We start from the raw sequence: 27379 nt of genomic DNA on the forward strand, positions 1-27379 counted from the left end.
TCTTTGTCTCTGCTGTGTTGATGAAAACAATGATCAAGGCACACTTACAATGCAATTGCACTACAATGACCACATGTCATATATACTAAAAATACATTATGTAGAGCAACAGTGATAATATAAATAGCCATAAAAACAGGCAGGTAAGAATCCAGAGAGAAAGTGGACAGTGTTGTCATTGGTAGCAATGTTCTCGCAAGGCAATGGGACGTGTGTTTTTAGTTGCAAGGCCACATTTTTGACAGAGAGAAGGCGGTTGTCTTTAGAAAGTGATCAGAGGGTTGGGAAAAACAAAGCTAAGGGTTATAAGCAACCAGGGAGAGACTTTGTATGTCCCCCTGCTCTGGATGCCCAGCTGACCCACCACTGGAGGGACATGCAGGATGGATTCAATGATCCAGAGGAACTGAACAATGTGCTAGAATTTCAGAGTGATGAACTGCTGTGGACTGCTCAGAAACAAGGTTAGTTACATTTGATGAGTAGGATGATGATACAAAAGTTGCGCCTACTCTGTTTGTTTAGGGAAAACAATAGGGAATGGTTAGTTTATTTGAGACTCTGATGTATTTAGCACCACTGTGTTGGTCCAAAATATGCCGAAATGTGTATACTGAACTATGTACATTCAAAGGGTCTTCTTTAAAATGATTATATTCTATTCAAAAAGTTTAATCATATTCTTCAAAATATATGAGTGTTTTCATCTTGGTTTTAAAGAGTTGTTAATAGGTTCAATGAGATTCTACTGTGGACAGTATGTCTGCTAGTAAACATCCCTCACATTTCTTGGACTTCATGGTTCACACTGACATATTTGAGCATTTCATGCAAGCATAACAAAGGTACCCTCATCCAAAATAGGCAAACATGCCACTCTCTACAAGTCCTTTATCACTTGGAAATCCCTTAGCTCATCGTGGCATTGTGCTTTATACTGTCTGTCGGTGAATACAGTATTATTGCGGTGAGGAATCTGTGTTGGGTTGACAGTGGATTTCTAAGGGATTGTGGTAATCTTCTGTGCATATGAATGTCATGCATAGATCAGTACTCATGGGTCCTGATTCCAGTCATTGTTTGGGTCCGTCTCCATGCAACACTTGAGTCCTATGATTCATTCTGCACATTCCAGTAAAGATTTCCTGCTAAATGCCAAAATGATATCATACAGCTAAGACATGATGCCACTGAACTTAAAATCTCTACTATAAATATCTAATTTGTTAAGCTGGTAGTTGCTTTTTAGGCATACGTGGAAGTAGCATGTAAAATTTGATCTCTTTAACAATGCAGCATGTCATAAATGTCCTGGCAAAGACAGGTCTATTATTCAAATAAAAAGCAACAAATGGACTTCGATGTTTGCGGCTCAAAGGGTTTAGCGTATCTCATACATCAACAACTAATTTTGGACCCAATAAGCTATGACCAACTGATGGAGAACAATGGCATTTTAAAAATAGAAGCAAAAAAGTGCTCAGAGCCATAGGAAAACATTACTAGGACTATATCAACTCAAGTCCTTGAAAGCTTTCACCATTTGAAAAGTTTGGAGATGCTTAGAACTATGCATTTTGAGAATCTGTGCTCCACTGTGCAGCTGAATGGATGGCAGGCACTGCTGGTTGATAACCACGAGTCAGGGCAGGATTATTGGGAAAGAGCTCATTTACGCTCCTTATGGCTCTATAGAGCTGTAGTGAAGGGGGACACCAGAGGGCTTCGTACCCTCCTTAAAAGGAACTACATTGATGTTAATGTGTTTTACAATGTGTGTCGGGAGGAACTTGAATGGCAAGCTTACCCTGACAACACCTTTGGACCTTCAGGTATTAAAAAAAAGACAGTATTGTGGTGATGGATGCAACAAAGACTGATTTAATTGGCTGATGAAGATCTATAGAAGGATCTCCATGGTTCTGTGCATGGTATAGTGTATAACATAGAAATATATATTGAATTTATAGAACTCACTCTATATATACAGTATATTGGAAACCCAACAATGGAGATTTAATGTATATCTCCAGGATTAGCTTGATATCTTGACATTAGCAAAGGACATTATTAAGATATTGTTGTTTGTGTTGGCAATTCTGCAGTAATAATAAATTTGTCAGTATATGATTTATATTGAGAATCAGTAAGATGCCTAAATTGCTAAATGGTTTCACGTATCAGGTGTGGAATTTTGATTTACCATAAATATTCAAATTCTTAGAAGAGTTTTAATGGTCTGTCAATGTCCCATTTCAGGTCTTTGGTCTTTGGAATATAAAAGAGAACTGACAAGCCCACTGTGTATCGCTGCTGCTCAAGGCTATAGTGAATGCCTGCAGTACTTGCTGGAGCACGGTGCACATCCCAACCTTATTGCAGGAGGAAAAGCGGCACTTCATGAAGCTTGTGAAAATGCCAACACTGAATGCGTGGAGCTGCTGCTGGAACATGGAGCTAACCCTAACCAGATGACAGAAGAGGGGCTGACTCCATTACATCTCTGCAGGACACCACCATCAATACGGTATGATATGAATCTGACATGTCCTATAATAAAATACTAGAGATAGTATAATTGAAATATAATGCAAGATGTTATATATACTTGTGGCCAAAAGTTTGGAATAATGTACAGATTTTGCTCTTATGGAAAGGTATAATAACGTGAAAAATTACTATTACAATTTAAAAAAAATTAAAAATCAGAACTTCTTAAACTACTTCAAAGAGTTCTTATCAAAAATCCTCCACGTGCAGCAATGACAGTTTTGCAGATCCTTGATATTCTAGCTGTCAGTTTGTCCTGATACTCAGGTGACATTTTACTCCACACTTCCTGCAGCACTTGCCATAGATGTAGCTGTTTTGTTGGGCACTTCTCACGCACCTTACAGTCTGATCACAAATAAGATACTCTGTTGTCCCTTGACTTTGAAGACTGTAGTGTACACCTTTGTATGAAATCTTCATTGTTGTTTTTTTGTGGCAGTTTCAAGCATTGTATCGCCTTCATTCCTCAAAACAATGATTGACTGACGAGTCTCTAGAGAAAGCTGTTTCTTTTTTGCCATGTCAGTCTATTGCATACTGTGGCAACTCAAAACAAATACAATGTTAAGCTTCATTTAATGAACCAAATAGCTTTCAGCTGTGTTATAAATGGCAAGTGATTTTCTAGTACCAAATTAGCAATTTATCATGATTACTCGAGGATAAGGTGTTGGTGTGATGCTGCTGTCTAGATTTGATCAAAAATGACTTTTTTCAAATAGTGATGGTGCTGTTTTTTACATCAGTAATGTTCTGACTATACTTTGTGATCAGTTGAATGCCACTTTGGTGAATTAAAGTACCAATATCCTTCCGAAACAGCAAAATCTGTACATTATTCCAAACTTATTTTTAAATACTTAATATACACTCACTATGCACTTCATTAGGAGCACCTGTACACCTACTTAGTCATGTGATTATCTAATCAGCCAATAATGTAGCAGCAGTGCAATGCATAAAATCACGCAGATGCAGGTCAGGAGATTCAATTAATGTTCACATCAACCATCAGAATGGGGGAAAATGTGATATCAGTGATTTCGACCGTGGCATGATTGTTGGTGCCAGATGGGCTGGTCTGAGTATTTCTGTAACTGCTGAACATTTTCACGCACTCTAGAGTTTACTCAGAATGGTACCAAAAAACAAAAAAAACATCCAGTGACAGCAGTTCTGCGTATGGAAACGCCTTGTTGATGAGAGAGGTCAACAAAGAATGGCCAGACTGGTTAGAGTTGACAGAAAGGCTACGGTAACTCAGATAATTCAGAATAATTACCTCTCAGTTAAATGAGTGTATAGTTAAACAAAGTAATAATTTATCAATGTAGAGTGCAAAAGGCATACAGGTTTGATGTTCGACTTAAGAGTGTAGGCACCTTAGTACTATACACTTGGTTTTAGCCTAAAGCAAAAAAAGTCATACATTTTAACCGTGCAATAAGTGTATCGGGGGGGTAAATTTTTCAGTAGGAATTTTTTACTCCTTTTTTAGAATACTGTACTAGTTAATGCAATTTAACTAAATGTTCTGCTTCCACTGTACTTTAAAGGACACAAATTGCAAAACTGATTATTCAAAAAGTATCTGTAATTAGTTTTTAGAAACATCTATGCAAGCAGCAATGATATTGTTCACACATTGTTAGCAGTTGTTGTACAATCTTTTTGCAGTTGTGCAAAAGCCTTGGTGAGACAGGGTGCCAAGGTGAACTTGCCTAGTGAGGATGAAGATGAAACACCATTGCATGTGGCAGCTAGACATGGTCTGCCCCAACACGCAAAACTCTATCTACGATTTGGAGCCTATGTAAACCATGTCAGCTCATCAGGTGAAACACCACTGGGGGTTCTTTGTGGGGTAGCCCCAGAAAAGACAGCCAACAGCCAATATGATCAATACCTTGAGCTCTGTCATCTCCTCCTAGCCAATTGGGCAAACATTAATTTGGCTGATAAAGAACGCCGCAGTCCTCTACACAAGGCAGCTCGCAACGTTCAGCACAAGCTGGTGGAGCTTCTCCTGGACCATGGTGCTGACATCAATGCCATTGACTATAATGGGTGTTCACCACTATCTAATGTGCTACAAAGTTGTGTGGTTCGACAAGAGTGGGAACCTCATACAATTGTACGGACCCTGTTAAACCGTGGCTCAATTAAAGTATGGCCAAAAGCACTGCTGAAGGTAACTAATAGCATTGCAAAGGGACACAATTTTAAATAATGGCTATATAGTTCAGTTCACTTTATTGTCCAGCCATGGCTGAAAATTGTTATTTGGTCTGGAAAAAAAAACACAAACAGTTACATTTACAGCACCCCAAAACAACAGATTTCTAAAACAATACATACAGTACACACACACACACAAAAAAAATCTATTAATTAATATAATTCAAATTAAGCCAAAAATGCACCCTTGCAAACTCCTGACTTCTACTTTGTTTTATTAAGGAGGCACATGGAACAAAGGATTTTTTATAAATTAACTTTGTAGATTTCGATGACCTATAATGCCATCCTGATGGAAGTAGCTGAAATTCATTATTAAGAGGAGTGTTATGTAATTTGTGATTGACAAGACTTTTCTGTGTACCATCATATTGTTAAGGTCATCCAAGGATTTCTATTTGGCAGCAACAATTTTCCCAGTTATTTCAACAATCCTACCCATTTTATTAAAATGTTTTTACCAAAGTTAGTTGTCTGTACCAAACTGTTATATTGAACACTAGAATACTTTAAACTGGGCTGGTATATACTTTTTGCAGGACAACTTGGCTGACAGCAAACTCTCTCAACTTCCTCGGCAAGAATAACCTCTGATTTGCTTTGTTACAAATGAGATTGACTTGAAAAGTTTGTTTGCTGTCAATCAAGGTCCCCAAGTACTTAAAACAATCAACAATGTCCAGCATCTGCCCACATAATATTATTTCCAGGAGGGGTTCTGGGTGATTTTTCAACATTAATTTGTAATAAATTTGACTTAGACCATTGTTCTAACTTACAGACTTATGCAATATTCCTATTACAGCGCAATTAGTGCCATATCATCTGCATATTTAAAAAGTTTAAAATGCCAGCTATGCAGTTTTATTTTCATTTCATAAACAGAAAATGAGACTCGTAGTGACGGATTAATTGACAGCTGCTGTCAGACCCTATGTTATTATTATTCCTCACACTGTCGCAAGACGACATGAACATGAATCTGGCGTGGTGAGCTGGAACCTGCTTACGTCAGCTGTCACCGCTTACGTCACGAAGTACCGCAACAGCCAATAGGAAAATTCAACTGCAGTAGCCACCGTTCAACCTGAAGAGGGCAGCACTCAGACGTTTTTACACCATATATTGTAGAATTAAAACACTTTATACACAAATGTCAAAAAAATTACTTGAATCAATGACCAGTACTAATAAAGCCCCATTCTTACAGATCATTAACTAAAAAAAGTTGGTTTAGGGTTTAGTTACCCTTTAAAAGCAGAGCTATAGTCAATAAATACAATTTATTCATAAGCCTTTGGCTGTTGTAAATGACTAGCAATTTATCCACCGTAGTAAGCATAGGGGCCTCTTTTCCTCTATGAGAATTATGGGCAAACTGCAAAGGATCTAGTTGCTCACAAACAGTGGCGGCTCAAGCTTGTATGGCGCCCTGGGCCATTCAAACTAGAATCAGGGCACCCACTCCGAAAAGTTTAATTGACCAACAGTCCCACACGGTGACATGATATCATTGACATGATGTGCAAATGAGCGATAGAAAACTGAATGCACAAATGTCACCATTCCAAATGCCACCCCCCGGCATTGCCGGCAAAATGCCACCCTGGGTGCTTGCCCATGTCGCCTATACCTAAATCCGCTAGTACTCACAAATTTTGTGAAAATCTTTTAAAGCTTTGAACCCATTTTTGAGGCACAGTGTGAGTGTTGAATAAGAACTGAAAAAGTCACTGGAGCATACCTTTAAAACACAGCCTCATAGGCTATCTTGCCCAGGTCTTGGGTTTGGCCCATGTCAAACAAGTCCTGATCTCATCCTGTGTAAAATTAATTGTTATTGCTCAAAGGAATATCAGCATACATATTATTAATGTCTTCACTATTTTAGCATTCATCAAATCTCCCATAAAATTCATTCAAATCATTTACAAATTTCAAATTGCTAATAATATTCATATTATGGTCACTTGGAACCTGTTCCATCATTTTATTAAGTCCTTGCCATGAAGCTTTAAGGTTTGATTGCCCAACTGGCTTTCCATTTTGTTTTTAAAATCAGTTTTTTCTTTTTGTATCTTAGCACTCAATTCCTTCCTTTTAACATTGAAGCTTTCCCAGTCGTTTCTAAGGAAGGCTGCCTTAATTTCATTACATGGTTTGTTATTAGAAAAGACTTTAACAACTTTTGTGTCTATAACAGTCTCTTAGCAAAAGTCTTGGTTACGTACGTAACCCCAGTTCCCTGAGACGAAGGAAACGAAACATTGCGTTTGCGAACGCATTTGGGGGGTGTCCTTCCACACAACCTCTCTACAATAACGGCAATATTCTTATACTGCCTATGGTGTTTGAGCCCCACCCTTTTAGGCGCAAAGCTGTCCGCTATAAAAGCAGGCACACAAACACCATTCCTCAGAATTTTCAGACTGAGGGTCAAGGAGCACGGAGTCTTGTAGCGTGGCCAGCGTTCGAGATGTTTCGTTCCCTTTGTCACAGGGAACCAAGGTTAAGTAAGTAACCGAGACCTTCCCTTACGACTCAGTTCACTTGACATTGCATTTGCTAATGCATATGGGGAACAGAATCCCATAAAATAGACTCCCGTTTGGATCGCATTGTGAGCCCTCCCTTTCGAATGCAGTGCGAACCAACTCTTGTTCTCATTTTCCCCCGTTCGACTGCTTGCTGGGCTTACCCGTTCGAATGCCGTGAGATCTCTCTCTCTCCATAGAGCAGTCTCCAGTTCGAATCGCAGTGTGAGCCCTCCCTTTCGAACGGAGCCAACTCTCGTTCACATTTTCCCTCCTTGACTGCTTGCTGGGCTTACCTGTTTGAATGCCGTGAGATCTGTCTCTCTCTCTCCATAGTGCAGTCTCCCGTTCGAATCGCAGTGTGAGCCCTACCTTTCAAATGCAGTGCGGGCCAACTCTCATTCTCATTTTTTCCCATTCAATTGCTTGCTGGGCTTACTCATTCAAATGCCGTGAGTTCTTTTTATCCATAGAGTAGTCTCCCGTTCGAATCGCAGTGTGAGCCATCCCTTTCAAACTCTCATTCTCACCTTCAATGTTCAAATGCATGCTGGGCTTACCCTTTCAAACACCATGAGATAAATCTCTCTCTCTTTAGAACAGTCTCGCATTTGAATCGCAGAGTGAGCCTTCCCTTTCAAACAAAACACGAGCCAACTCTCGTTTTCACCTTCCCTATTCACAAGCAGTGAGCACATCCACTTCTATGACTGTTGGTCTCCCGTTCTAATTGCAGTGTAGCCCTCGTGACCATCCATCGAACGAAAACGCACCTTCAAACACATGTGTAAAGTGCTCCCTCTATACAGATTTTGGGGGGAAGAACAATTCAGAAATATTTACCAAATATAATTGTTGCTGGCTTGCTGTCCTAAATACTTCCTGCCATAGTCATGGTACTGATCTTTCATCTTAACGCCTTTTTTGAGGGGTAATCAGGACTTGAGTCAAGTCTCGAGCTCCGAGCCTTCCAGTATACGGACAGCAAGCCAAATACATTTACTGCTTCAACACATGATTACATTAACATACGAATGACTGAAATGGAGTTAATTAACAGAGATACAGGAGGAGCATGTTCATTGTAATCTGACAAATCACAGCAAGCCTGCGGGAGTGTATCAGCCACATCTTACATGTTTCCTGTGACAACTCTCCTGACATTCCACCTGCACCCAGATTAATTATCTAAATAAGTAAAGTTAAAGAGGATAATCAGGTCTCGAGTCGAGTCTCGAGCTCCGAGCCCTCCAGTATACGGACAGAAAGCCAAATACGCTTACTGCTTCAAAACAACATTACATTCACATACGAACTACTGAATTAGCACTTCGCAGTATGTAAAAAGATAAAAGATAAACCATCAAACACAACAGGATGAACAGCGAGACACAGGGTCAGCAGCAGGCCTGTATATCCCCACACTGTATATAGCTATAAACAGTATAGTCTATGTTAAGCACTCCTTTTATTCCATAAAGTTTTCATTAGATAAACAAATAACACTAGATAAAGAGAGGTTTCTTATAGTTTCAACTCAGGATGCCATAGCAGTTCGGCAAAAACGTTTCGCAATGTTGTCATTGTGATGTAATTGTATCCGTGTCACAAAAATAACATTATCTTTTTTACATTTCTTTTGTTTTAAGGTATTAACAGCCTGCGCAGGAGCACCTAAAACTGTGGAAATTCTATTTAACTCATATGCGCTTGTTCCTGTAACTTACAGATGGATTAAAGCCATACCTGAGGATATTTTTCATGTGAGTCTTTTACAGGATACTACTAGATATGTAGATCAACATGATCTGCTTTAGTATCATATATTGATGCTAATACAAATAATTATATTTAACAACATTAACATGTTTGTCTTTAGCTTCACAGACCCTTTTATGAGTCTCTGTTTGCACTGGAGTACAAACCCCGTAGTTTAGAGCATCTGTGTCGGTCTGAACTGAGGAAATACTTTGGGAAGAACTGCTGGTCACTCATTCCACGGCTCCCTGTGCCAAATGCACTACAGCAGTATCTTCTTCTGGAACCCGAGGGCTACATTGACTAGTCCTTTGATGAACTTTGAAAGCCTTTTTTAATGTTATGCATAAATCATTCTGAATTTGACACAGCTGTCTTTCATTTCACCTCACAAAATCAGCTTACTGTGATGTATTTAAGAGCTCATAATATCACCTGTAATCCTGTTTATATTTTAGTGTAAACTCATATTAGCATTACAGAAATGATTAAAGATTACACATTTTATTGTTTGATTGACTGTGTTAGCTGCACGGTATGCTACCATCATTTTTCATATACATTTGGATTGCTTAATGTTTAGCCTATTACATCACATCTCTTTCTTGTTTGTCCTCCAATAAAATATTATACTTCATCAATCTTGACTGTTAAAAATAATGTCAAACCGTATCCCTTCCCATTCATTATGACTTAATTAACCCTAAAAAGGTTTTTGTTTCATAATCTGACACAGAATGTTTGTATCCTAGGGGATACGTTGCCCTTTTAGTTGTAAAAGGGCAACATTAAGGGTAAGCAATATTTTTAAGAAAAACATACAATTTTATTATTTGGGCAATAATGTATCAGAAAAACGCCAACAAATTAAGTTTCTGATGTTTCTTTTTCTTGCCTTTTTAGGATTAAAAAGAGAAGCCTTAAAATATTTTTATATTAAATAATGATAATAAAACATATTTAATATGTTTTGGTGTATCAATTGATACAATGGCTTTAATCGTTTAGACTTATCAGTAGGTAGGCATTATGACGTCTCAGACCCTGCGTGAATACGCGCTTTAACTGCGTTGTGCCACCTGGGAGCGGTAAACGCACCGCTATTGAATGAACGGACTGCGGTGACGCACGAGCTTTCGTGAACCGGATCCGACAGACTCTGGCTTGTCCTGTCACTGTTAGCTGTGGTCATCACCTTTAGCGGTGCCGGACCTCCTCAAGCCTTGAAAGTTACTAAAAAGCATTCATTTGTAAGTAGCCTATCCGCAGGGCGATAAAGAGCAGGAAAAGAAAACGGAAGACATGTGAAGTTGCAGCCACTTTCACCAGAGATGGAGAATTCAGCGGAAGATGAGTTCGCTGATTCGGGAGCGGAGACCGGAGGGTGAGTGATGATAAAAGAGCAATATTTGCTAAAGCGTTGAAAAAAGCAAGTGGGAAAAAATAAACAGGATAGAGAGTGTAACCAATGCAACACGATTTAAAGTCCGTGCTTTTCTCACACACAACCTCTGTAAAATATTTCCAGAGCAAATTACTTACTGTTTTTCGGCAAACTCAAGGGTCCTCTAAGAAATGTAATCCCTCCCGAATGCGAATGATATAGAATTTTCACAACGCGTCACCTCATGTATTTTGACCTGAACGAACTGCCGTCAAGATCATACTTATATGAGCTCGCGCGGCAATATGCTGCGTGAATTTCAATTTGGATGTAGATTTTTTTTGCCATCCTACGAAAATATGATCAAATAAAATCAACAAGGAGAGCCAAATAGTGGCCACTGTAATATGAGCCTCTGGTAAAGACATTTAATATATTAAATATTTGTATTATTTCATTGGGTTTATTATAATCAGCCACTTCTATAAATTCTAATTTACAATGTATAACTAATAAATTACAATTAAATCAATTAATTAATTGTTTAAAATTAATTTGTAAAACTGTAAGACATTTTTGTAAACTAATCCCATCCGAATAGGACTTTAGTCAGTGTTTTTCATTTGTGGATGAGGATTTTGATCATACTGAGGCACTAAGGTTAATGAGAATGTTAAGAAGAGCATTTGAACACTTTCATTTCGTTTCCACCTCTTGTGGCCTATTTCTTTTTTAACCATCTGTTGCTTGGAATTAACACCAAGACATCTGGCGCAGAGATTTACTGCTTAAAGTGTTTGTGGAAGGGAGCCTAGATAGAAAGCCAATGAGTGTCTTAATAAAACACTTGAGCTAGTACACTCTTCTTCTTTTTTTAACAAGAGTAAACAGAAGTAACCAATATTTTAATAACCTAAAACTAGCATCAGTTGTTTTTATATGCAAGTAAAGTCATGTGCATGATCTCTACAATCATTCTGTGCTTTCAGCTGTGGAAAATAAGAAAAGATGCATCCCAGGTTGTTTTTAGGTATGTTATATCATTGTGGCTGTCTTAGTTCAAATGAATGTAGGTGTGTTTGTGTTTAGTAGGACAGTAGAAAGACAGCTGGCACACTGGCACACTGCTTGAATCCATCATTTGGAAAACATGTGACAAATGTATTTGTAGATACATTTCTGTACTACAACTCTCTGTATCACAGCTTTTACACTGAAATGAAGGAAATGATCCCAGAGCACTCCACTAGATTCCATGTACTGAAGAATCTTGTCAGTTTCTAATTACAAATTTCGCAATTAGCTGATGCTTTTATCCAAATCCACTTACAGTACTTAATACAGGAGCAACTTGGGGTTTAAGCTCAAATGTATAATGGTGATAGCTCACCCACACTTGGTGAGTTTGAACCTACAATCGCTTACTTTTAAGGCGGGGACAATCTGTTTGTGAGTGTTTGGGAAGGAGGGTTTGCTAAACTTTTTCAGTGATGCTAGTGGCATAGAAGTGACACACTTCACCTTTAACAACATTATAGTAAACCGACTGGACGGCAGTAGATCAGGGGCTTTCAAAATGGGTGAGATGTTCTGAGCATCTCTCTAGTGACGCTCAAGAGTTCATTGTGCATATGAGGATGTTTAGTGTGCCATCAGTGTTCCTTCGGCAATTTCCGAGGTTAAAGCCACTCATCAATGAAGAATGAACATGCAGAAAATTAACCACTAGTCCAACTTATCACATCATTCTGTAGAGCTCTGTGCAGCAACAAATGGTTTAGCATTCGCAAATGTAAAACACTTAGTATTACAGAATTACCTGTATATTAAAACTACTTGGAACTACATGGAATTTCCTATGTTTAGAAAGCATTTTATATTTTGCTGCCCTGTTCGCACTACCAGAGAAACAGGAAATAGAAAGAGAGAGAGAGAAAGGAAAGGGAAAAAGATTGGCCAGAGAGTGAGTGATAAACGGAAGAAAAACATGTACAATGGAAAAGGTTTTCAAGGCCACACGGTACAATACATGCACATATATGATAATATGGGGTACATTTTGGATTAGTTATATTGTTTGTTTTTACCTGTCCTCAGCAAATATTTAATTGTGAGAATAGACCATATTTTCATCCTAGAGCAGCAAAAGACAAAGTCTTTGATCATAACCTGTGTGTGTATAAACCAGAGAGGCTACTACACAAACACACTCTATACCATGACACCCATGATTGTTTATCCAGATGTAGGACCTTCCTTTGAAACCTCGGGATCCTAACGCTCTAAATCACTCTTGCAGTCTCTAACAAAAGTCTCTGTTTCTCTGTCTCCTTTTCTGTTATTCACTCTCTTCTCAGGTCTGATTTCAGTCTTACGTCATCAGCAAGTAGTAAGTACATCAAATTCGATTGTACACTCCACTTTTATGCTATTCAGATTAAAATAAAACATTACACATACTTTAAAACTTTGGGAAGACAAATTAGCTAAATCTGACTGATGGCCTTTAAATCATTGGTTATGAACTGGAGGGTTGCAACCCAAAAAGGGGTCAGAGGTCTGTTCAGGTTTGTTTACAGCAAGGTTAAAAAATAATCAAATGCAACTAGCCATGTAATTTTGCATATTTAGGATGTAAGGAATGCGGTCATGATGCACAGTGGATTGGCCGGTACACCTCAAGTGTGCATTATTTTGCAATGACTTCAACGGGCGGGAGTCAATTATTCTCATTATACTACAGTTACCACACCTTAAGACATTGTTCAGGGTTCTATCTCAATACATGTTCTGGTTTCGTCCCTAAAACACTTGTGAGTAGAACTACAAATTCAGCATCTTGCTTTGATTCAGCCCAAGCCTTTGTTGCTAGTTCAAAAAGTCACTTTAGACCTAGCAAGAGAGGCTTACACTGCTTTCAATCACTTACTGGAGTAACAGGGTAGTGCATTTGTATGTGTTTGTGCGTGTGTTTGAGCGAGAGAGAGAGAGAGAAAGAAAGAAAGAAAGAGAGTAATTGATAGACATCAAGGTTGGGATTACTTTGCTGTGGCTCTCATCAGCAGCAACATCGTAAATAGCCAAAATGTATTTTTAAGAATACTTCTCAGCAATTGCGTAGCCATTCTTGTATATAGCTTTCCCGTTGCCACTGTTAGCGCTGGTGCATTAACATCAAGGCTCTGTTAGTTGGTCACGACTCTCTATCTGTGTGTGTGTGTGTGTGTGTGTGTGTGTGTGTGTGTGTGTGTGTGTGTGGCGTGTATTTATCACTTTGTGGGGACCAAATGTCCCCATAAGGATAGTAAAACCCGAAATGTTTGACCTTGTGGGGACATTTTGTCGGTCCCCATGAGGAAAACAGCTTATAAATCACACTAAATTATGTTTTTTGAAAATGTAAAAATGCAGAAAGTTTTCTGTGAGGGTTAGGTTTAGGGGTAGGGTTAGGTTTAGGGGTAGGGTTAGGTTTAGGGGATAGAATATAAAGTTTGTACAGTATAAAAACCATTATGTCTATGGAAAGTCCCCATAAAACATGGAAACACAACATGTGTGTGTGTGTGTGTGTGTGTGTGCATACGAATATACACTCACAGAGCACTTTAATAGGAACATTATGGTCCAAATAAAGTGCCCAATGTGGTCTTCTGGTGTTGTAGCCCTTCCGCATCAAGGTTCGACATGTTGTGCATTCTGAGATGCTATTCTGCTCACTACAATTATACAGAGGGGTGACCTGAGTCACTGTAGCCTAGAGAAGAGAGAAGAAACGCTTCCCAAACATCTATAGTTGTTGACGTCCAATCAAACTATGGCATTTTGCTGCAAATTCATCTGTTCAATTTAAAAGAAATTAGCCAAATTAGGGAGATGCCAACATGAACAGGTTAAATGATTTGCACTGATCTTTGAAAACCGTAAACAAAACAACCCAACATATAGGATAAACATGGCTTAAGCTGACAACAGTGTGTTTTGTGCGAATAATTATTTGCTTTCAAGAGCATGAAACCATTAAAGGGACATCTAGGAACCAAAATTGTCAATATTCTTATTCAGCCTATGACACTTTAATAAATATGCATATTATTAGGCTTGTGTAGTTCATGGTAACATTCATATATGTAAATGTTTGATTTTAATACTGATACTTGTAATACTGATAATGATTGATACTTCTGTACAAAAAAAACGTTTTTGGTACTGTGTTGGATTGTCTCTTGATGTCTAATATAATGTCCAGATGAGACATTATAGCTGCTCTAAATAACAAATCAGATTGTCTATCTGCTAGATTCCAAGTAAAAGATTTTAGTCTTGACTTGATTGTTGCCATGACGATGAGATTAGGTTGTTCTCAGAATCACTGCTGGAAGTGCTTTGAGAGATCTAACACCTCCGCTTGTTTGTGTGTGAGTGTGTGTGTGGGTGACCTTTTCCCCATGGCTGTCAGGCCCATTAGGTTTCCCTATGGGGGGGATTAATGTCCAATATTAGCCCATTAATCTGGGCAGCAGGAAACACACTCCTCCCAGTGACAACGCAGGAAGCACTCACCCACCCACCCACACACACACACACACACACACACTCACACACACACACAAATCAAGTACACCACATAATATACAGTGTATAATTTACTGAAGAAGATGAAAAATGGTTTGATGTGGACTAAGGAACAGAATTTAAAGAAACGGAATGAGACCATATGAAAGACAGAAGAATAAAGTGGAATAAATTGAATAATTGGAATAACATGTTTGAAAGTGTATTGCTATATTCCAATGTTCATACCTTGTTTTCACATATACACTCACCAAGCACTTTATTAGGAACACCTGTACACCTATTTATTCATGCAATTATCTAATCAGCTTATCTAATCAAATTATCTAATCGTGTGGCAGTGGTGCTATGCATAAAATCATGCAGATGCGGGTCAGGAGCTTCAGTTAATGTTCACATCAACCATCAGAATGGGGAAAATTCTCTCTCTTTATCTCTCTAGCTCTTTATGTCTTTCTGTCCATCTCTTTTTATTTCTTCTTTCTGTATTCCATCTTTGGGCAGATATCTGTGTAAGTACTGGATTTGTATTATGTTTTAGTAGCTATCCATTGATTTTTTCTTTAGCTAAACAATAAAAATTATTGAAAAGAACTGCAGCACCTGATCAGCAAATTAAATACAATCTTTAAGTCTTGGTTAATATATTATATGAACATGATGATTTGACTGAGCATTTTCAACATTTCTCCACCTATGCAACTCTTCAGTCCTCATCAGATTTTCCCTGTGTCCATGTTCACTTTCCTCTCTGTATCCTCAGTATGACACATCACTAGCTTTGGACACCTTTCTAAGAATGACATCAGCTTGAGGGTCGTATATTAGGAATGATTAGCTGGTGCTAATTATGGGGCCTTATTTAATGCTGTTGCTTAAAGCCAAACAGATTACATTCCACTGACTCAACTGAGATTAGAGATGGTTAAAAGTGATCAAGACTTCTTTAAAGCACCTAAACTAGGGCTGCACCTAACGATTATTTTTTTAATCGATTAATCTAACGATTATTTTTCAGATTAGTCGATTAATCTAACGACTAATTTGCTGGTTTTTCTAAAGATTTTTTATTATTTCTTGATTAATATAACAATTAATTAGCCCAAACTTGTCTCATTAATATTTTACATTTTAATAAATTATCTTCTCTTAAACACAAACTAACGTACAAGAAACAAAGTGAGCATTATTCTGCAACAGAAATATCCCCGTCTTAACTGGTAATCTCCATTTTACAGTCCAACATTAATTTTACTTTGGAGAGATTTTATGTTGGACTGCTAAACTCGAGGTTGCACAATGTTTTGATATTCCTCCTGAAAGTGACTTGAATTTTACATTTGTTTCATTTATTTTGTTGTTGGATTGCTAAATGTAGATTACTTACATTTTATTTTGGAGTGATTTTAAGTAAGAACTTGTTAAATTCGAGTAAAAGGAAAGTGCAATCTACATTTAGCAATCCTACAACAAAATAAATTAAACAAAATGTCAAATTCAAGTCACTTTCAGAGGAATATCAAAACATTGTGCAACCTCGAGTTTAGCAGTCCAACATAAAATTATTTTACAGTAAAATTAGTGCAATTTGAGTAACACAAATATTTTTCTAACAGGAATAACTAAAATGTGTGCATTCTTAATCAACTCTCAGTAATACACACAGACAATTTACCACATACACACAATCTCTCTCTCCCTCCTTCTTTCCCTCCCCTCCCTCCACCTCTCCTCCCCCTCCTCATCTTACAGTAACATTAGTGCAATTCGAGCAACAGTTAACTTTTTCTAACAGGAATAACTAAAACTATTGCAATCTGCATTAAATCTCAGTGGGGCAAGGAATATAATTGAAACGATTTACAGACTGTAACAGTCACACAGTTTACGCCATTTTCTCACTCATACATGGCAACCCTCTACGATCATGTTGGAGACAGAATCGTCATTGGCTAGTACATTTTAGTTTTTACTCGCCAGACTTTTGACGACATTTAAGCAAAATGTACCTAAAAATATATTAAGCAAACTAAGAGAGCGGTCCTCTTCATATATATTCACACAATATAATATATTGTACCTTTTTATTTGTATTTTTGCTTTTTAAAATTTTACAAATTTCACATTCTATCAATTTATATGATGTCATGAAATCGCATTTTTAATAATGATACAAGCTGTTGTCACTGTTTGAAATGTTGTACACACAACAAAACAATTCACAAGGTAGGAACCTAATAATGAAAATTAGGGGTCACGATTGTGAAATTTGTCTTACAATTAATTGTCAAACAAATAATTGCGATTTATGACTATGATTACTGTTTTAGGACTATGATGATTAATGGTCTGTTTTAGGTGTTTCACAAATATGATTGATTGAACCATACAAACTCACTATGTGTGCTTCATTTATACAAATTTAGCTTGGGTCATATAATAAAATAAGGGTATATGATTTCCTTTTCAGGCTTCAAACACATATGAATGACTGTCAAATAAAATTATAACATTTAAAATAATTAAAATAATGTTTTATTTATCAAAATATGTCTAAATAACTAAAATATTGGACATCTTTAGCTTCTTTTGTAACCCAGCTAATCTGTATTTATATTATATTATATTCAATTATATTTCTGCCTTAAATTGTTCACTTTCACACATTATTTTAAGGCTCTCTGAATAACTCACAAGCCCTTATTTCTCATGAAGGAAGACGAGATTCTGTTTCTTGCATTTTATCATTTCCACAGAAATAGAGCAGGGCATCTGTTTCACTGCATGTTATTAACACTGCGTAAATAAACCCACAATGACCACGGATATTTGACATTACATGGCAGTTAAGTGAAACTGGAGCGCTTTGCGTTCACAAAATTAATACTTTTATACCTTGGGTTTATATTTTGGCGGGAGTTTGGCGCAAGTGTCTGTAGACGGCGTGCACATCAGAACTCTTGAGAAGTGGTTCATCTTCACACGCGCTCTTGTGACGTCAGCGGTGCGGTTCCCTGAGATGCTCCGAGCTCAACTGAATGAGGCACAAGTGCTTTTTCCCGCGTGTCCATGAGACGGCATGATTTTGGTCGCATAGTGCGAAATTTTATTTGGTCGCTTATGCGATTGATTTACTCGAAATGTAGAGGTCTGCATGGCCGGTAAAGTAAACAGAAAATATAAAACGGCCAAATAACAAAATTAGATGACGCATGGTGTAAAGTTACGTTAGCATGTTATGCAAATCGACGTATTTCTGTAATCGATGACGTCGATGAATCGTCCCAGCCCTAACCTAAACATAATTTAACAAAGCTGTGTCTCTAGACAAGAAAGATGCACAGAAACTTACAGACCAGCTTTAATTTCAGACATATGCTAACAAGCATAAATATAGTTTTCACCTGAAAGCTTTTGGTAATTGAAATATTACTGCAACAACTGGATCGCATTTGGTCATCGTGATACTGTATATAGAGTGGGGTCCAAAAGTCTGAGATCACATTGAAACCCTGGGATTTCTGAAGAAGAAATATTTAATCAAATATTATCACTAATCAAAGGGAAGCAAATTTATGACACTAGCCATATTATCTCTGTACAAAAGGGCAGATTTACTGGCTTCCATGAAGTAGACAAGATGCTCTTTTAACAATTCTCAAATCGTGTTTTGCACAAACTTGTGGAGTCCATGTCAGCTCAAGTGCATGCTGTCATTAAAGTAAAATTGAGGCATACCAAATACTGAGAACTTCTGAAAATCATGCTGATTTTTTTTATTAAAATCCCATTACATTTAGAAAGAAACACAAAATGGAATCAGTTCCACTAGTGATCTCAGATTTTTGGACACCACTTACTTACGGAAATAGCACTCAGATGTGCGTTAGTTGAGTTAGTTGCAACCAGAGAGGTGTGTTTACTTGTGCGAGTGTGTTTTTGTGTGTAAGTGTGTAAGAGCAGAGCATTCCCTCTGCCTTGGGTGCCCCCAACCTTAAACAACAAACAAAGTGGGACAAGTCTCCTGGGGGTAGAGGAAAAGAAAGAGGCAGCTGTCCATTTACTGCCACTTTCTGGTATTTACTGGGGAATTTGTAATACTGGGTTTGTGAGAGTAGCCTCACAATAATTCTGTTCTCATCCTTGAATTACAAAGAAAGATTTTTGCTGTTGTTGCTGGGTCATATCATTTGTGCTGTAACAAATTAAATAGACTGCTTTGTAAGTAATTGAGTTTAAAGGGCCTGTTTCATTACCCAACATTTCTCAAAATGCGTCATCGCATATGAACATTTCCTGTGCATCCTTACTTGAATTCCTGTTCATGAACATTGTGGTTTATTCTTATTCTGCTATCATAAAATGTCACATGTGCCTTTATCAGGTTGCTAACGGCCTTTCATACAACAATGGTATTTGCGTGTGTGTGTCATGGCGGTAATGCCAGGGCAGCAGGCACTCGCATGAACACAGTTCGGTAATATCTGAGACACACCCATTGTAACTGCCAACGTTAATGTTGTATGGACCATGTGCCTGGTATAGTTAATGAAAATGGCATTTAAACAAGCGGAGTCTAGGTCATGTACACAGGCTTGTAGTGAGGGGGTTACAGGTTACAGGTATGTCCAAAAGAAAGGCCATACAGCTGGCCAGATACGGTTCTGTATCAGCCATTATTGGTTGTCGCAGTGTGTGGAGGAAGCGTTGTTATTTGTATCCTTGATGCTAATGATTGAATACTGACAGGTAACCTGCAAGTTTCTTGCAAACATGTATGTGAACTATTTTTGTGTGTGTGTGTGTGTATACACTTAGGGGCTTGTTATGGTCAAAGGTTCAGCAGAAGGGCACACCTTATTCAGAATTCCTACTGGGAGCCAAAGTATTTCTCCAGGGTTACTAACCATCCACTAATGCAACTAATGAGGCTGCGGTGTTCACTATACAGCCTGATTACAGAACAAGAGAGCTCACAGATTAAAAGATTTCATTGAGTCTTGAGAACCCATCTATTTTATTTTATTTATTTATTTTTTCATTTATATTAATACTGTCTTTTAACAAACTCAAAAGTAGGTTTATTGTCATTTCTCTCCTACATGGCAAGAGAGGAATCAAAATACACAGTCAGCCTGTTTACATGCACTTTAAGAGTTTGATTTCACTCAGACAAAAACAATCATTAGTCTTATTTAAATGTCTTGTAACTGCGTTTGTCTGACTCAAATTGTACAAGTCTGAATTTTGCTAAGTCAGGCTTCATCCTGAATTTAAGAAAGACACATTACATGGACCCAGCATTGTACACGTTTCAAAAGACAGAACTGTCACACGTGTATTTAACACGTCCTCCTTTCTTCAAATATTACCCATTGTATCATGTATACTTCGACACACAGATAAAAAATCTCGACTATGCAAAAACCTACTATAGCTTGATTATACATGCAAATGTAAATGCACTGAGACATTAAAGTATAAAGTATATAAATAAAAAGTACAATTGGATATGTGTATGAATTATATTATCCCTGTCTCTCTACCTTCCCACATCTTCTTCATATTATGTCTTTCTATTAGGTGATTTGTCCATGGGGGACCTACAAGACCCTTTTCTAGTTTCTATCCACATAATCACTGACCCAGGTCAGGCCAGATCCCTCCAGCAAGCTGCTGATCAGGTCCTCTCTTGGCTTCACCCTGATCTCACCCTCTTCAGGGTGTCAGAACGTGCATCTGGCCTATCCCACAAGCCTAAAGTCCGCCTGCAGCGCTCCAACGAAACACCACGACAGCCAGCCCTGGCAGTCATCCTCTTTCTGCAAGATGAGTATGGAGGCGAGGAGAGTCTCGAATGTCTCCACAGTCTGCTGAGATGCCCCCCATGGCGATACCACCACACAGAGCGGGTGAATGGACGAGGCCTGTTACCCCTCTCCCCTGCCAGCCAGGACTTTGTTACATTGGCACCAGGCACGCCACTCTGGGCACTTCGCCAGGTGCACTATGGCAAAGAAATTGTGCGTTTTACAGTCTACTGTTGCTACGAGAGCTATACCGAACAGGTGCGTCTCTACAGACTGCTCCTGCGACGAAGGCTGGCCCAGAAGAAAGACGATTTCTGCTTCTGTGTGGTCTACTCCAACCCTGACACAGAAATCCAGCTGTCATTCAAGCGAATGCCCCGTGGACAGAGCTCATCCCCCACTGAAAATGCTGTGATGGAGATTCGAGTTAGGGACATCGGGGAACTTGTGCCACTGCTGCCACGCCCCTGCACACCCATCAGTGATGTCCGCTGGCAAACAAGCGATTATGATGGAAATAAAATATTGCTACAGGTAAGACAGCATGCCAGTGTACTGTAAATGCGTGTGTGTGTAAAAGTCAGTAAGCTAGTAATGTGCCGTGTTTTATTAAGAGTACTTTCTTCCTTATAAAACTCAATTTATCTGATGTCCTACATAATATAATTCTTAATCAAATGTGATGATTATGTATTCTCAAAATGACATACAATATATGCATACAGGATAACATAATATGCCAATTAACAGAAGACACATCATGATCATGCAACTATTTCAAAGTTATTGGAAATTTGCTGTAAAAGATTTGTCTATTGTAGTTCATGATACATTAACTATTGCGTTTAATATAGTTAACATATACAAACTTCCGTTACAACATACTCTGGCAATATACAGTCTGCAATGACAAGAAGTAAAAAGAAACAAAATAAACAAAGGAAAATTAATGACTTCATACTGTCTGAAAACAATATCGTTTCCATGTAGCAGCAATGTACTTTATGTTTGCAATGTTTACAACAACATAAATTTGGTTTGCGCCTCATGGGTCCGTTTGGTCCACGCAGCACTGACCACTGGGTGGCGCATGTTAATAACTCAGCTTTGCTTCACCTAATTTGTGGCCCAGTCTGAATTTCTGAGATCTAAATTTGAGAGATTTGTATTTGGAGTTCTGAATTTGTCTTAATCTGACATTTTTAACCTATCATTTTTTTTATTAGATTTTTTATAGCTTATTCCACCTTAAACATGTTTAAAAATACATTGTTTTTGGTCACAGTTCTAGATTTTAAATGAACACATTTAGTCCTTGTTCTAGTTCCATACAAACTCTTGTGTTTGTGTGTGCAGTTGAAAGACTTGATACTGAACTATTTAAAGGTAGTCAAACATACCTAAAGACAACCAAACTAACTAACACACAAACACATTGTTACGTCCAAGGACGTATTCATTTATTTATTTATTCATTTACTTATAGTAATATAAGTATCTTCTTCTGAACCTTTGATTTACTTTATTTCTGAAAGTGTGGGCGTGGTTGTGTGCCCTGTGTTTGTTTTGCTTGCTGTCTCTCCTTCTCTCTCTACTCGCTCTCAGGCCTAATCATCAGCACCTGTCACTCGTTTGTGAGTGTGCCTGAGACGGAGAGTATAAGGTTGCCGTCCAGTGTTTGCAGAGGGAGACGCACTTCTCCGCTGCTCTAGATTGAACACTGGTGTTAAATTGGGCTAGTTTCTGATTTAGACACTGTAGTTGAGAGTTAGCTGTGGCTAACTGAGAGTCACTGACTTGTGTTAATGAGATCCTGAGCTCATTTCAGCTAAATACTAGGCAGAAGTTAAAGTTATTGTGTGATTGCTAACCTGTTTAGTAGTTATTGTTGTGAGGGGAGCTGTAGGGGTGAGTGCCTTTTCTTTGAACTCTGTTTGTCCTTGTTTCTGCATAGCAAGGGAGTTGAGGGAAGTTTGGTGTTGTTTATTTCTTTTTGGTTAACCTTTCTTAGGTTAGTTAGGACTCCTCCCAAACTTAGTCAGTGGGTTGTTTTCTTTGTTATGTTAGGCCTTGCTCACCCGTGAGCCATTGCTCCCTGACAATGTATGTTCTGTCCTTATTTTCTTTTTTTTTGTAAATAAAATCCTTTTGTTGATATCCTCTGGTGTTGTCTTCACTCTGGGACAGAGGTTTGAAGTTTGTTCTCGCCTTTCTTTTATTTTTTGTCTCTTCGTTACCTCTCCTTTCGACCCCTAGACGGATAGGAGAACGTAACACACATACAGGTCCATTCTGTCTGACCTGGATTAGCTAAGATCAAAGCAGGGCTTGGTCCTCTGTCTATAGCCTCATTAAGTAACCCCTGCTGGTGCCAAATGGCAGTGAGGATTTCACACATAATACACATTATTTCTCAAATGAGTAAGCAGAACGTGTACTGAGTGAACAGACTTACTGTATATAGCTATAGGCTTTGTAGTCATGCAGCAGAAATCCAATATTTTGATGTATCCAATCCTAAAGATCGGATTTGTGTGCAGTGTGAATTAAGTCATAGACCCCCTCAATTCCCTGAAGTCTCATCAGAATTTACAACAGTCCTATAAATTGGACTGTAATCAACTTCTCAACCTACATTTCATCTTTAGAACCTTTAGAAAAATGAATAGGACAATATCCAAAAATAAGAAATCCATAAATGTTGAGAATGTGGAAAATGTGTGAGACTGGAACAGTGAGGGAGAAAATCACACAAAGAGGAACAAAGATGGATAGATGGATAGATGGATGGATGGATGGATGGAAAAGAAACAAAACAAAAAAAGCTACGGAGGAAAATGATAGATGGAAAGTTAGAGGGATAGAGGGAATGTGCAGTGAGCTGTGAAAGAGGAAACAGTGGAACTTTGTTACACTCCCGCACACACTCTAACCACAATGCTTGCTAAGTTTAAAGAGAAACGTTCCTCTCTCTTTCTTTCTCTCTCTTTCACATACACAGGTATACAGTTACCTCATCGAAGTCACATTCCCACATTGTGTTTTGTTCGGCAGTTGCAGGAACATAGCTGCTTTTCCCTAGTTAGTTTTGTCAAATGTCAAACTAGTATGACAGCTAACTGTGGAATCATCTACCACAGGACTTCATATTGTTAGTCATGTTTAAATAAGTCTGTATTTAGAGATAAGCTTGGGATTGTTACCTTTTTCATGCATCGATAATCAGAAAATATTCCTGATTATTATCAATATATATTGGCATTTTTCAGCTATAAATAGGACTGTTACACAATAGTCTTTGTCTCTTCAGACATATTTCTCGACAAAGTTGGCAAAGTGTGACAGGCAGGGTTGCTCATTGGACACGTCTGGCAGATGACATGGGTCGGTCTAAAATTAAAAGCAATTATTTTCTATGAAGGTATGCACACCACTCAAAGTACTGCAGCACCACAGAGTATAAATACAGCCCTGTGCAAACGTTTTAGGCACTAAAATGTTATTTCTTCAAAAAATAATGCAATGAATATTTTCCTGTTGACACACTAAATCTGAAGGTACAAATAACCATCTTAAGACAAATGTTTTTGTGAAATATCTTATGTGTTTTATACTTTTGCAGAGTACTGTATATTCAATCTTTTTTTGGTTTGAATGCTTGAATGAAACATATTCAAGGCTACATACAGAGAATTGTATCATTCAGTTTGCACAGTTTCATACACTAACCTGCAAACTCATTAACGTCTCGTTGTTCACTCTTGAAGAAGTGCAAAAACCCTCGTAACCTTGGTGCGTATGGTACTAGATTCACAGCTTCCACTTGCACTGCATCAACGCATTCTGTGTGATGTGATACTGTGCCTTGTCCTGCCCACGACCAGATTCAGTAAATGCTATAGCACCCTTTTGTGGTCTCCTAAAGCTATTACGCCAGACTACATTAAATGAAAGGCCAATATATCGATAAAATAACATATTGATCAAGAAATTATATATTGAAAGAGAGCCTATTAAGAGATTTTCTATGCTGTGTTGTGTCCTCAATAGAGGAAAACAGGGTCGTGTTCCACTCCTTGCTTATTTGAAACCATACCGTATATTCAGTGTGTGTGCTAGTGTGTTTGTCTTTAGGTTTGTTGGGGTATCTTAGAACTGAGGGTACAGTTTTTGTCTTTTAGATCCACACGTATAAACACAAGGATTGAAGTTGATTGGATCCCAATTTCTGCAAAAGGATCGTTGACATGGAAACCTTTGAAAAATCCTGCGGTGTGACATGCTATACTCCTTCTAAAACTATTTTTATCAGCATTTTTCTTATGTAAAATGGACCTGTGATGGTAAAAGTGTGATTTAAATTGGTGAAATTTTTTTTTAAAGAAACTTACCAGTCACAGTACCAAAAATATACACTTTCATTTAATTATACATTCATTAAAATTTTAACCTACAATCTTTATGTTCATATAAATAAATAAAAAAGAAAGGTCATGGACATGTTATGTGCCATCTTCTTCAATATAATGTGCCTGCAATATAACTAGATTATTTAGGATATATGTTTTTATCGTGTGTGTGTGTGTGTGTGTGAGAGCATGTATTTATCACTTTGTGTGGACCAAATGTCCCCATAAAGATAGTTAAACCCAACATTTTTGACCTTGTGGGGACATTTTGTCGGTCCCCATGTGGAAAACTGCTTGTAAATCATACTAAATAAAGTTTTCTGTGAGGGTTAGGTTTAGGGGTATGGTTAGAAGATAGAATATATAGTTTGAACAGTATAAAAATCATTATGTCTATAGAAAGTCCCCATAAAACATGGAAACCCAACGTGTGTGTGTGTGTGTGTGTGTGTGTGTGTGTGTGTGTGTGTGTGTGTGTGTGTGTGTGTGTGTGTGTGTGTGTGTTTTCAAATACAACTTGTCTGTATCCCCCAAAGTGACTGGAGTAGACTACTCACAGCTCTGTTCTCATTCTGTCTTTGTCAGATTCAAGGTTCACGGTATTACCGCAAACACACCATTGCAAAGTTCTTTCATCTTCCACCTGATGATACTCTAATCGACTCCCCTCCTCCACCTGAGGCTCCTCCTCCTCCTCCACCCTACGGCCGTGGCCCCGCCTCTTACCGGAACCGACGTTTCCACCGCAACTCATCGCGCTCACGAACCCAGACCCTCCCTGCTCTGGTCACAAATGGCTCCAAGATGTCTCTGCCTCTGCTGTGTGATCAGGACAGCCACACGGAGAGAACCCAAAGGGATGTGGAACTCTTTCGGGCCGAATGGACAGGCCACCGTACACAGTCCCTCTATTCTTTGCCTACAGATGACCTCTCCTCAACATGTGCCTCCCCTTCAAGCTTCCGTCCTCGATGCTTCTCCTCCATGGCTGCCCCAATCTTCCGTGTCAATGTTGATGCACTGCTGGGTGCTGAAGAAACAGATGTGGACACGGGACAGACCATCAGCGGCAGTACAGTGGACCTGTCAGTGGTTTCAGGTTACTCTCGTCCACAGATGAGGGCTCATCAAAAGGCCCCACCTCCACGGCCCAAGTCTGCTCCTCCATCAGATGGAGGCTCTGACTTTGCTAAACTGACCAATAACAATGCCTCCTTCTCCATGAGACAGGCTGCTTTAACACCTAGAACACAGAGTGTCTCCGAAAAGTCCAAACCTTCCATTGTATACAAGCCCCACCTGAAGAATATGTATGTGTCACAGACAGACATATTGCAGGACAAGGGACAACAGAATGACAATGGCATTGCAGCAATAAATGACTTTAGCAAAGAGGGCCCAGAAGAAGACGAACAAGAGTTTTATATTTGACACATAGTCTAGTGGTTGCAGGACAATCATCTCATAAATGTGTACACGCAGTTAGCAGATCTACATTTCAGCAGGTGTTGCAAGAAGAGGAATATTTTGATATCTTCTTGTCTATAATTGGCAGCAGCTAAATATGTGTGAGTTGTGAGAAACTCTGAAGCTTTGTTATTCTATATCAAATTTGTTTTATTAGCAATGTCATTCATAAAAAATTACATTCATAATGAATGATATTAAGATAAATTAAATTGACTTTGTCATGCATGTGTTTTGTTGTGGTGTGGTATTCTGTAGTTTTAGCATTATTGCTTTTATGTCAGAGGAACTCGGTTTAACAGGCCACAAAGTAGGAATATAACTCTGCCACCCAATGGCTGAACTTGGCACGTCCTAAACACCATATGTAATTTCTACATTATTGTTTCAACAGCTCTGTATTTCTTTTAGAAAATTGCTTTTGTTCTGAATGTAGGTTTTATATTATAAAACTCATATTTTTAATTGTAGAATAAAATCATGTTTGAGATCCTTTTGGCTGAAGTCTAAAGAGCTTAAATGATTTTGTTTTGGATTATCTGTCAGTGAGTGAGATAGAAACTGTGATTACAAATTTTATGTAAAAAATTATTACATTATTTTACAGATTTAATGTGAGAATTTAAACAGGATGTTGTATTAAAGCTAATGTTT

General features: G+C 38.2%; 2 protein-coding genes across 3 annotated transcripts; both read left to right on the top strand.

Annotated features, from left to right (window-relative positions):
* Positions 1-9717, top strand: LOC127655039 (ankyrin repeat and SOCS box protein 18-like). The gene is made up of 5 exons (XM_052142632.1): positions 1-464; positions 2260-2527; positions 4231-4744; positions 8975-9088; positions 9205-9717. Exons 1-5 carry the CDS (start codon positions 188-190, stop codon positions 9388-9390), a joined length of 1359 nt encoding a protein of 452 aa, XP_051998592.1. The 5' UTR covers positions 1-187; the 3' UTR covers positions 9391-9717.
* Positions 9718-10226: 509 nt separating this feature from the next.
* On the top strand, positions 10227-27379 carry LOC127655038 (protein FAM124A). 2 transcript variants are annotated; one of them, XM_052142630.1, is made up of 4 exons: positions 10227-10467; positions 12825-12856; positions 20623-21383; positions 25844-27379. In XM_052142630.1, exons 1-4 carry the CDS (start codon positions 10415-10417, stop codon positions 26687-26689), a joined length of 1692 nt encoding a protein of 563 aa, XP_051998590.1. In that variant the 5' UTR covers positions 10227-10414; the 3' UTR covers positions 26690-27379. The 2 variants fall into 2 exon arrangements, with proteins under 2 accessions (XP_051998590.1, XP_051998591.1); XM_052142631.1 differs by lacking the exon at positions 12825-12856.

This window comes from Xyrauchen texanus, chromosome 14 (assembly GCF_025860055.1).
Source record: "Xyrauchen texanus isolate HMW12.3.18 chromosome 14, RBS_HiC_50CHRs, whole genome shotgun sequence".
NCBI lineage: Eukaryota > Metazoa > Chordata > Actinopteri > Cypriniformes > Catostomidae > Xyrauchen > Xyrauchen texanus.